At 49.3% G+C, this 12,375-nt stretch overlaps 1 protein-coding gene and 1 non-coding gene across 2 annotated transcripts; both read left to right on the top strand.

Moving 5' to 3' along the window:
• The first annotated feature begins 208 nt into the window (after positions 1 to 208).
• On the top strand, positions 209 to 290 carry TRNAS-AGA. Its single transcript has one exon. It is a non-coding gene; the product is annotated as a tRNA-Ser (tRNA).
• A 9,663-nt stretch (positions 291 to 9,953) lies between these two features.
• LOC116792959 (olfactory receptor 11L1-like) lies at positions 9,954 to 10,892 on the top strand. Its single transcript, XM_032700464.1, has one exon. The coding sequence runs from the start codon at positions 9,954 to 9,956 to the stop codon at positions 10,890 to 10,892; it is 939 nt and encodes a 312-aa protein (XP_032556355.1).
• Positions 10,893 to 12,375: the final 1,483 nt, after the last annotated feature.

Raw genomic sequence — 12,375 nt, 5'->3', positions numbered from 1 at the left:
GCTGTCCTGAGCTTACCAGCAGTTACAGAAAGAGCTCCTTGAGCTTAGACTAGAGCATCAAAACCCTCAGTCACTGAGCTTGAGACTTTAACCTGGAGATCACGGCCCTGCAGGGCCAGTTTCTGATTTTTTTCTTTGTAAAACTTAATAGAGAGATTTTGAATAACTTTTCAGTCCCCTCAGTTGATCATCCTTTAGTTGGAAGCAGGTAGTTGTGGCCGAGTGGTGAAGGCGATGGACTAGAAATCCATTGGGGTTTCCCCGCGCAGGTTCGAATCCTGCCAACTACGGGGCAAAGAGCCCTTTTGGGTGCCAAGACCTGCACAGCTCCCACCCTCCGGGCTGCCAGGGACAGGAGCTGCAGGCTGCCCACAGGGCTCCTCCTGCACTTGAACTCCCAGCTCTTCCCCCACAGCAGCAGCAGCACAGGAGGAACTGCTGCAAACCTGCCCAGAAGGACCAGGGAAACCCTGAGGGGCCTTTGGAAGGGGATGGCAGAAAAGCTCATTGATGGTGCAATGGTGTCTGCCCTGCAGCCATGGCACTGAGGCTGGGGGTAGCACTGGGAGGGGAAAAAAGCTCACAGACATTTTCTGTATGAATGAAGAAGAAAAAGGCAAATGATGAGGGGACTGGGTGCTGAGCATGGCATTGTTTCCAATTAGTACCCAGAGTGAAGGGCGAGGAGCTCCACCTATCAAACTTGCTTAGAAGTATAAGCTCTGCCTAGAATACAAGCTTTTATATCAAGGTAAAAATGATAAAAATGACCAGCATTAAGCTAGGGCACCTCTGTGTACACCGGTAAAAGAGGAGAATGAATTCCCTGTTAATTCAAAGTAAAGAGTCTCTCTCACTCCTTGGCCAGCAAGGAACTGAACTGTATCACGGGTACAGTCCCACAGCACCCTGGGAGCGCAGCTGGATTTGTGGTGAGGGCTGCAGCCCTCATGATCTCCCTGGACTGGAGGTGTCCTGGGCCCTGCAGAGCCCTGTGTGCAGGGTTGCCTTGAGCAGCTGGAGAGGCAGAGTGGGTGGTGGCCGTGCATGGCTGTGGGCAGGAGGTGTGGGAGAAGGGCAAGGCAAGGCTCTGGAGTTTGTGATCCTGGTGGGAAAGGAGGTGAAGTTTTGAGGGAGCCCCTTTGGGTGGCCGTGTGAGGTGAGAGGAGAGAGGCAGGGAGGGAGGGGGTGCGGCAGTGCCAGGGCCGGGCTGGGGCGGGTGGCAGGTGAGTGGGGGAGCAGAGTGGTGCAGCGGGAGCGTGCTGGGCCCATAACCCAGAGGTCGAGGAATCGAAACCATCCTCTGCTAAGGCCATTTTGCACCGCTGCTGCCTCACCCCACAGCTTTTACCCTGCGCTGCTGCAGCTGTCGCGGCACCCACGCCCATGGCCCCGCTCTGCCTTCTGCCCCTGCTCCCTCACACTGCCACCTGCTTTCTCCTCTGCTTTCTCAGGTGCCAGCACTCCCCACGTGCCCCTCAGCAAGGCAGGGGGTGGCATGGAAAGGTGAGGTCACAAGAGAAGCCTGTCTAAAAGGAGACAGAGAGAGGAGTTCTACTAAAAAGAAGTCCCAGAAAGCACTAGGGGTGTTGGCAGCAAATTCCTCTGGCTCTGCTAGCATGGGACATCCACAGCAACTGCTGACAAAAGCAGGAGCCTCCAAGCACAAGGTGTCCATCTGGCAAGGGATGCACAGAATGATTGGGAAGTGCTCCTGTCTCAGCCCGGGATGGGCTCCTTGTAGGCTGAATCCCAGCTGACAGAGAACCTGCCACAGAAATGCGTTTAAAAGGCACAACTCTCCTGGGGCTGTTCTAAGGCCTGGGTTGGCTCAGTTCCTGCTCTGGATAGCCTGTGGCAGGCTGGCCAGGAAATCCTCTGAGCTCAGCAGCTGCAGGATCTGCTCCAAGCTCTGTCTCTGCAGCTCCAGCCAGCCAGTTTTGGGTACAATTCTCTCAGCAAGCTGTGAGGATCCTGCCCCCTACATAACCACCTGCTCATAGTGGAAATCTCTGATGCTCTGGTTCTTGTGTTTCCAGGCTGAGCCACAGCTGTGCAAAGAAAGGCCTTGCTGCTGTTTTCTAGCTACCTGCTTTGACAAGGTCCAAACTGCTGTAAACCGTGTGGCCTTGGCCTTGGGAAAGCACTCCAGCCAGACTGGCCCCTCTCCTCTTGGCCTCTGCCCCTCCTCAGCTACACATTCTGAGGTGTCCAGGAAGACCTGCCTGTGAGCAGCTCCCAAAGCAATGATGCTCTATGGATGGGCTGCAGGGAATGGCAGAGATCCCGGGCAGGATATAGGGGACAGAACCTGCAGGAATCTTCTGCACTTCCCACTCCTCCCCCTGCTCATGGGGTCCTCCAGGCAGCCGGCCACTCTGCAAGGCTGCTGATGGGCATACATATGTCACACCTATAGACAGTGCTGGGAGTGGTGGGAGATTCAGTGCCACTGAACACAGGCTGCTGGGCAAGGCCTGTTGCTGGCCTGAGATGTGGTGACAACACCCAAGGTCAGTATCCATGCACTGAACAACTCTCTGGAGAGATGTGCATTCCGTCACATTACACCAAACACTGTCATGAAGGAAACCTGCCTCACCCAGATGGTGGAGTCCACCCGGTTCACGTGGCAAGGGGAAACCTTCATGTGTCCACTTATACTCGTGAGGCACATTCTTCCCCAGATGGTTAAGAAGAGGAAGGAAGCAAGGAAAAAAACCTACGTTTTCCTTTCTGTCTCTCAGAAAAAGGCTTGTGAGCAGTGCTGGCCGGAGCAACTACTGTGCTGAGAAGCAGCAGCTCAAGCAGGAGACCTGGTACAGTGTACTGACAACCTCTGGGCAGGCACACCTATCTGTTGGTGACTTTAGCCTATTGTGAAGCTTCTCAGAAGCAATGGGTTTTTGAAAGTGTCATGGCTTATAGACAAAAAGGATGTTTTCACCTTTGAAAAACAGTTCAGCTGAAGGTGAGGTTTTTACACTAAAATGCCATCTGCCACTCACCTCACCCCATGCTTGTAGTCTGAATGATATACTTTAAATATGCATTGACAACGACACCTGTATGTGAGTGAGCATCATCTTCCTCAGTCATAGATACACTGTTTGGATGTGCTGTTTCCCAGGCTTGGTTGTCTCTTCACTGGCTTGACTAAAACTGCCTCTGCTTGTTCTCTGCCCGAGCAACAGTCACCATGGCACAGGGCAGGTGGCAGGAGGAAGAGATCTCCCGTCCTCCATCAGCATGCCACCAAGAGACACTGTCTGCCTTTCCCCAGAGAGCACCTGCCATCCTCTTCTGCTCACCATGGACACTTGGTAGAAGACCAAGCGGGAGTCCATTCAAAAGTGACTGGCCCGCAAATGAGACAAGGGCAGCGTGGAATGGCTGAGCAGGAGCCTGTGCATCAACCTGTAGAGAAAATCTCCAGCCCCCCGGCACACACTGGCCAGGGGCAGTTGCAATTTCAGGAGAAAGAAACACAAGGAGACTCGGGCTGTGATGAAGCATTGCTTTAATGCAAACAAAAAGGGCTTTGGGACAGGAGGGGGAAGAGTGCTGAGCACGAGAGGGGGAGGGCTCCACAGGACATCATCCCTTGCAGCAGCGGGATGCAGAGCACCTGCAAGGCACTCCTTTCTCCCCATCACAGCTAGAGCTGGTGAGAATCGCCCCCCATCCATGGCAAGGGCAGGGGAAGTGCTTTGCCTTGGTCAGGGCAAAAGCTCCGGAGGCTGGGAGGGAGGGAGGGTGAGGAACTAGCTGGGGATAACAAGGAAAGCACAGGAAGATTAAGAGCAAGAAGTGCACAATGTCAAGGGATGACACACGGCTCCTGTGCGTGGAGGGGAAGAGGCAGGAGCCCCACACACTGTGAAACCACAGGCATCTCCCCCATCCTGGATCCAGATCTCGTTTGTTCGTTCCTGGTCGTCCTTCCCAACACGAGCGATCCACCGTCCCTACCAGCAGGGATTGCACAAACGCAGGGACCCACAGAGACCGCTCCCAAGGCCTGCAAATCTCCCAAATCCAAGGGAGCCCCCAGAAGAGATGGGAACCCCCGCGGAGCTGAGGGAGCTGCCAACAGCAGCTGACAGAGAGGATCCCACGGCTGTGCTCTGAGGGAAGGAGGTGAGGATGGGGCCCGGCATGGTCACCACCACCGGGGAGGGCTCGATGTACACGGTGGAGTCAGCGCAGCGCTGGACACAGGGCTCGTTGCAGCTGCTTGCAAGGGGAGCTGGGCCACAGGGGCCGCAGGGGCTTGGGGGACAGGGTCTCCAGCAAGACATCTCTGGGTGAAGGAGGCAGAGCTGAAACACAGAGCAGGGCGTGAGCATGACATGGAAGCTGAGGGGAGACAACAGATCAGAACATCAAGTGCCTGCGCAAAGAGCCCGGTGCGGTTCAGACTTACCTGGCTGACAGGGGAGATGGCAGCGAGGGCAGTGGATGGCAGCTGTGGAGACACAGGGACTTTTATACCCTGTCTCCAAAGCCTCGGGGGGCCCAAAGCATTCTTTTTGCATGAAGCATTCTCCTGACTTGCAGTATTTGCTTGCAACGTGCTCCTGGATGTTTACACATTTCCCCCTTTCATCAGAGAGGGTTTGCTCCCATCGAACATGTGCGCAAGAATAAAGGTGCCCTTTGAAGTTCATCAATTGTTATGCTGCTTCTTAAAGCCACGGGTCTTGTTGTCCATCTTGTCTAGGCTGCCCGCAGAAACACACAGCAGCATTGCTGGCCACGCACATTCCTGGGGCACGGTCTCCACCACCGCCCTTCCACACCACACACTGACCCCGGGCACTCAGGATTTCAGCACCTGAAGACACTTCAATGTTGATTCCAGCTCAGGGCCTTGGCCTGCCCAGCAGAGACTCACTGGCTTCGCAGTTGTCTTGAGACGTTTGGGCAATGATCCACCAGAATCTTTTTTGACCCATCCTCTGCCCAGCTCTTGTACTCTTCTGCACCCAGTACAGGAACTGTTTCTTCTGATCCTTACACAACAGAAGCACCTGGGAGCTCTGGTTCCTAGTCTTTCCCACATCCCAGAGAGGCTGTTTGCCTCCAGGATGAGCATGAGGAGAAAAACAAAGCCATTTTGGCTTGGCTCAGCCTCAGACAAGGAGTCATAAGGCCCTTCGAACATACCTTTCATAGACTTGTTTTTCAGTAAACAATAAACTCTCTCAGCTGAACTCATATGCCCAGTGGGAAGAAGAAAAACAATGGTTATATTGTCTAGGAATAACACCTTTCCCATCCAGGAGTGAAACAGCTGGACAGTCCTGATGAGAGTGAGCAGCTCAGCTCTTTGGCCTGCCCTTTGATGTTTTGCTGATGCCCATATGACTTGCACACTGGGTGAGCCATAAGGACTGATAACCACAGGCTACAGTGAAGGCATATGTCAACAGGAGGGGTGCTTCAGGTGCTGAACTCCTGAGTGCCCGAGGTCAGTGTGTGGTGTGGAAGGGCGGTGGTGGAGACCGTGCCCCAGGAATGTGCGTGGCCAGCAATGCCACTGTGTGTTTCTGCGGGCAGCCTAGACAAGATGTACAACAAGACCCGTGGCTTTAAGAAGCAGCATAACAATTGATGAACTTCAAAGGGCACCTTTATTCTTGCGCACATGTTCGATGGGAGCAAACCCTCTCTGATGAAAGGGGGAAATGTGTAAACATCCAGGAGCACGTTGCAAGCAAATACTGCAAGTCAGGAGAATGCTTCATGCAAAAAGAATGCTTTGGGCCCCCCGAGGCTTTGGAGACAGGGTATAAAAGTCCCTGTGTCTCCACAGCTGCCATCCACTGCCCTCGCTGCCATCTCCCCTGTCAGCCAGGTAAGTCTGAACCGCACCGGGCTCTTTGCGCAGGCACTTGATGTTCTGATCTGTTGTCTCCCCTCAGCTTCCATGTCATGCTCACGCCCTGCTCTGTGTTTCAGCTCTGCCTCCTTCACCCAGAGATGTCTTGCTGGAGACCCTGTCCCCCAAGCCCCTGCGGCCCCTGTGGCCCAGCTCCCCTTGCAAGCAGCTGCAACGAGCCCTGTGTCCAGCGCTGCGCTGACTCCACCGTGTACATCGAGCCCTCCCCGGTGGTGGTGACCATGCCGGGCCCCATCCTCACCTCCTTCCCTCAGAGCACAGCCGTGGGATCCTCTCTGTCAGCTGCTGTTGGCAGCTCCCTCAGCTCCGCGGGGGTTCCCATCTCTTCTGGGGGCTCCCTTGGATTTGGGAGATTTGCAGGCCTTGGGAGCGGTCTCTGTGGGTCCCTGCGTTTGTGCAATCCCTGCTGGTAGGGACGGTGGATCGCTCGTGTTGGGAAGGACGACCAGGAACGAACAAACGAGATCTGGATCCAGGATGGGGGAGATGCCTGTGGTTTCACAGTGTGTGGGGCTCCTGCCTCTTCCCCTCCACGCACAGGAGCCGTGTGCCATCCCTTGACATTGTGCACTTCTTGCTCTTAATCTTCCTATGCTTTCCTTGTTATCCCCAGCTAGTTCCTCACCCTCCCTCCCTCCCAGCCTCCGGAGCTTTTGCCCTGACCAAAGCAAAGCACTTCCCCTGCCCTTGCCATGGATGGGGGGCGATTCTCACCAGCTCTAGCTGTGATGGGGAGAAAGGAGCACCTTGCAGGTGCTCTGCATCCCGCTGCTGCAAGGGGTGATGTCCTGTGGAGCCCTCCCCCTCTCGTGCTCAGCACTCTTCCCCCTCCTGTCCCAAAGCCCTTTTTGTTTGCATTAAAGCAATGCTTCATCACAGCCCGAGTCTCCTTGTGTTTCTTTCTCCTGAAATTGCAACTGCCCCTGGCCAGTATGTGCCGGGGGGCTGGAGATTTTCTCTACAGGTTGATGCACAGGCTCCTGCTCAGCCATTCCACGCTGCCCTTGTCTCATTTGCAGGCCAGTCACTTTTGAATGGACTCCCGCTTGGTCTTCTACCAAGTGTCCATGGTGAGCAGAAGAGGATGGCAGGTGCTCTCTGGGGGAAGGCAGACAGTGTCTCTTGGTGGCATGCTGATGGAGGACGGGAGATCTCTTCCTCCTGCCACCTGCCCTGTACCATGGTGACTGTTGCTCGGGCAGACAACAAGCAGAGGCAGTTTTGGTTAAGCCAGCGAAGGGTCTGTGAGGAAATTGCCCATCCAAGTGTTGTCACTGTGGCTGTTTGAAGCAGATGATGCTCATTCACAAGTATCACTGTCAATGAGCAATCTAAGAGTATTGTGCTGGCTACAGGCATGAGGTGAGCTGAATTGCTCATGTATTCCTCAGCAAGCTTCTTTCTGTCCTTCTGCTGTCTCTTACGTTTGCGGAACCTAATTATCTATCCTGTCTGCTGATTTTCTTATTTTGGGAGGTCAGGGTTTCAGCAAGGACTGCAATCAGAAGTAATGCTGTCTCTCACCACCTTTAGACACTCTTCTGCCAACTGCTCAGTACAATGAAGGATAACAGGCAAGAGGAAAGGAGAGAGGACCCCTCCTTTTGAGGTTATTGCCATAACCATGTGGACTCCTAACTTTGCCAAAATGAGACTGCCAGAACTTTCAACTCACCAAGCAGATGACTAAAACTCTCTTGTGTCCCTTCACCAAGTCTGGAGAACTGATCCTTTCTGCTCTTCCACTGTTCCCATTAGATTATGCTGTCCTCTCTGCCAGATGCATTAGAGTTCATAGAGATAGAATCACTCATGGCAGGCACAGTCACTATTCTTCTCATTCTCATCCTCATCACTTGTAGCTGAATTACTGTACTGAACAACCAAGTCCTGCCTGTTGCTCTGTCCCTTCTCTTGCCAGCCCTCACCACTCAAACAGAAGTCTCACAGGAGGAAGATTTTTTTTTCCAGCCACCAGCATGTTTACAATCCTACAAGCAGCTACTGGAGGCCATAGGGCACAGGATTTTTGCCTTTGACCTGGTGGCCTGGGCCACAAGAGTCAAGATGTACTGAGATACACGTGCACCTACTGCAGAGAGAGAATTACACAAGAGAGGAATAACTCCATCTCACCTTGATAAACTAGGTCTTCACAGCCCAGAACAGAGAAACTACTTCCTGCATGTGGTCTGTGTCTCATTGAATGCATTTCCATCCACAGCTAGTGTGTGCTCACTGCTGGATGAGCATATGAATGACACAGCAGCAGTTGCACTGGATCTATTGGCCTGGAACAGAGATATCTCTTGGCCTTAGGGCCCACTAGACTCACCTCCAGTAGCCAGGAAGGACAAATCTTAGGTCCCAGAGACTACTGGTGTTGGCAGTCTTAATGCAGCCTTAACACTCCTATCACTTCTGCTAAACTGGACCATGGACATGTTGGTGGTCAACAGGGTCACATCCAACTCACAGTTACACCCCTACTACCTTCACAGGGAATTTACCTTCTAGCTAAACTTGTCTTCATGATATCCACTGCAAACTGGGTAGATTCCCTACCCTGGTCTCAAGAAGGGTACTTGGAACGAGTCATGTACACTGAAATTATGGTGAGCAGGAACAATAGGGTTTCTATCACTTAGGAATCATTTCCTCTCAGTAACACTACCAGTATTTTTGCTGAGGTAACAAAAGTGTGAGTGGGTTGTGGATATTGTTACAGCTACAAAAAATATTCTACAGCAAGAAAAGAGATCGAAGAGGTTCAGTTTCATCATGACTTCACTGATTTTTTTTTTTTCCCTTTTCTTACTAACAAGGTCTTCTTTGCAGGTGTATCATCAGTCCCCTGTTGCTATTGTGCCCCATGGAGTGTCTCCACCCATGGCATTAATCCCCAGAGATCATTAGCAAGGTTTGAAATCCATGCTTGGTACAGTTCAGCTTTTATCTCTGTCTGTGTGCCTCTGTGAAAGCTGAGATTGACCAAGAGGGAGTTCACTCTGAAAGGGTTTCTATCCAAGATGATGTTTTAGTCAGTGTAAGGGTTTAGTAATAAGACTCAAGCTACAGAGTACCAGATAATTAGTTAATGTTTCTGATACTGACATTAATTGTGCCTTAACTCCCCAAAATAACAAAGTTACTGATGTATACACCCTTAGACAGGGGCCTGAATGCAGATTGAAACCTACTCACACCTAATGCGTTCACAGCTTGGAAAACAGCTCTGAAAAAATTGGACACATGCTGAATATTATGTGCATTGTTTCATCTGTAAGTAACCAGATACCACATACCACAGCATTATTTTGAACATGGAAAATGGAGTTCTTAACCAATGCTCTTAATCAATGGCTAGTAAAAGATCATTCTCTATTGTTTCTGTTCTTGAGGTGGAAATTATATCTTCACTCAAAGTATTTAATAAGAAATAATAGTTTGCTGATTAATCCTTGTGAAAGTTTGTAGTCCTTCATGAGAGAACATTTTGAGAGGTTCTTATTTGTACCCTTATATGTGTATGGACCATGCAAATAATTACCTACATTTTTATAAAAAAACCCACGTGTGCATTAACAAGTGGAATATTCAATGCAATAATCACTGTTGATTATGCATATGAGTTTTTATTTCTTCCAGCAAAAAGCAGATCCTTGGTGTGTGTGTGTGTCTAAGTTCATAAACTGTATACCTGTAAGTATATAATTTTATCATATTGATTAGTATAAATGTTATCTTTATGTATTTGTGCACTTTCTTATACATATATTTGTGTGCAATTCTTTGCAACTGGACTATTTGCAATGCATTCTATAATGGTCAGTGTCAAGTTTATGAAATACGTGTTGAAACTTACATTTCATGAGAGAAAGAGTCCAGGAAAGTACAGGGTAAAAAGGACAGAACTGGTAGTGATTTTGATGCTGTTCCCAAATATTTATTTGAGAATCCTAATCTTTATAAATTTTAACCACTGAAAGTTATCATATTCTGATACTGATATTTTCCTTAGCAGACAAATCCTAGCTCTTTCCGAGAGATGACAAATGTTACAGCAGTACTGGAATTCAAGCTACTGGGCTTCAGCAGCAACCCATACTGTCAGATCTTGCTATTCATGGTGGTTATGGTTATTTACATTCTCACCGTCTTAGGAAACATCATTATTATATTGGTGGTGAAACTGGAGCCAAAACTTCATTCACCCATGTTCAGATTTCTCCAGAACCTCTCTTTCCTGGAAGTCTGTTACACCACCACAATTGTACCTAAGATGTTGTCCAATCTGCTGGCAAAGAGGAAGAGCATCTCTTTCTCAGGATGCATGGCACAGCTTTACTGTTTCATTTCCCTGGGAATTACTGAATGCTACCTCTTGGCAGCGATGGCATATGACCGATTCCTCGCGGTCTGTCAGCCCCTGCAGTACAGTGTGGTCATGACTGATGAGTCTTACACACGTCTGGCTGTGGGCTCCTGGGTCACTGGTGTTTTCACTGGTGTTCTGCCCTGCCTGATGATCTCCAGGTTGCATTTTTGCAGCTACAACCTCATTGATCACTTCTTCTGTGATATCTCTCCGCTGTTGAAGCTCTCATGCTCAGACACCACTGTCACAGAAGCTGTCATCTTCATGATCTCTCTCCTGGTCCTTCCCACCTGCTTTCTTTTGACTCTAGTTTCATACCTCTTTATAATCCTTACCATCCTGAAGATACCCTCTGCTTCTGGAAAAAGAGTAACCTTCTCCACCTGCAGCTCACACCTCATGGTGGTGACTATATACTATGGTACAACGATTTTCATATATGTCCGTCCCACCTACAGCCTCTCCTCAGACCTCAATAAAGCTGTTGCTGTGCTCTACACCGTGGTCACCCCCCTTCTGAACCCAGTCATCTACAGCTTGAGAAACAAGGCGTTCCAGAAGGCCTTGGAAAAAACATTCTTCGGACACCATCGCCTTCATTCTTCATAATTTGGGAACTCTTCAATACTGACTTTTTGGTTTTGACTTTTTGTCTTGATTTGCCTTGATTTTGTTTTTTTTAGGGGGGAGAGGTTGCTTGTTTGGATTTGGGGGGGGGTGTATATTTTTTTTGGTTTTTTTAACTCACTTCTTCAGAATAAATGTCATCCTGTTTTTCTCATACATCACTTGGGGGCACATGAAACCAGTCTAGTGACATAGAATAGAAAAAATGTATATGCCTTTTATGAGGAAAACATATCTCAAACCCACATTTTTATTGTTACTTCACAATAGTTTATAAGAAGTTAATGTGATATAACAAGAAAAGCAACCTCAGCTGTGCCTCGTATGGCCTCTCTAGATCCTTCACCATCTTCGTGTCCCTCCTCTGAATGCTCTCTAATAGCTCCAATCCTTTCTTATATTGTAGCACCCAATATTGCCCCCAGGACTCGAGGTGAGGCTGCCCCAGTGCAGAGCAGAGAGGGACAATCCCCTCCCTCCCCACCAGCCAGTGGTGCTTTGCCTGATGCCCCCTCGGACACGGTTGGCCCTCCTGGCTGCCAGGGCACTGCTAACTCATATTCAATTTGCATTGACCAGGACCTCCAGGTCCCTCTCCACGGCACTGCTCTCCAGTCTCTTTTTTCCCAGTCTGTCCATACATGCAGGGTTGCCCTGACCCACACACTTCCCTTTGTTAAACTTCATAAGACTGTGGAAAACCTGATCCAGAAGGGTTTTTGGTCTGGACATAATTGCACCAAGCACTTACTGTCAGGAGGAGGACTTCTCATAAGTTAGTTCTGATTTTGAAGAAACGTATGAGTCACTCAAGCAGAAGGAAACCATTGTATCTCCTCCCCCTGAAAGGGCAGTTCCAGATTGTTTGGAGGTTTGAGCTGCAGAAAAACTCTACCGGCCCAGGTATGACTGTATTTGAACCCAGCTACAGAAACAAAGAGATGTACCTCAGAGCCTTCTTGGTGTAAAAGGTATGTGAGCTTTAGTGTTCTTGGGTTTAGATTCCACATATTTTTATTTTACTGAAACTGGTTTTTTTAACCCTATGGATTTGGAGTGGGAACAGAAGAAGAAAAGGAAGAGAGGAAAAAAAGAAATTAGTTAAACAGGGAGAGAAAAATGAAAGAAAGAGAGAAAGAGAGAAAGAAAGAGAGAGAAAAAGAAAGAAAGAGAAAGAGAAAGAAAGAGAAAGAAAGAAAGAAAGAAAGAAAGAAAAACAAACAAAAAAGAGCTGAATAACAAAAACTACATCCATAATTTCAACAAAGTAACAGGCACAAATATAAGAGTCATTACTTGTAGCTATAGTAAGGTTGTCTACAAGTACAAAATCACAGTGGGTTCTCATAGAGGCACATCCATTCCACCAGAGCACAGGTATGACTCTGTGCTCCAGGGTATAGAATACAGCTGTGTTATGATTTACTGACAAAATGACTGGGTATATAGTAAATATCAAAGCATT

The sequence above is a fragment of the Chiroxiphia lanceolata genome, chromosome 12 (assembly GCF_009829145.1).
Source record: "Chiroxiphia lanceolata isolate bChiLan1 chromosome 12, bChiLan1.pri, whole genome shotgun sequence".
Taxonomy (NCBI): Eukaryota; Metazoa; Chordata; class Aves; order Passeriformes; family Pipridae; genus Chiroxiphia; species Chiroxiphia lanceolata.
This window is presented reverse-complemented; position numbering and strand designations above follow the sequence as displayed.

Coding starts and splice junctions, on each gene's coding strand:
- LOC116792959 (XM_032700464.1), top strand. CDS start 9,954: ATGACAAATGTTACAGCAGTACTGGAATTCAAGCTACTGGGCTTCAGC.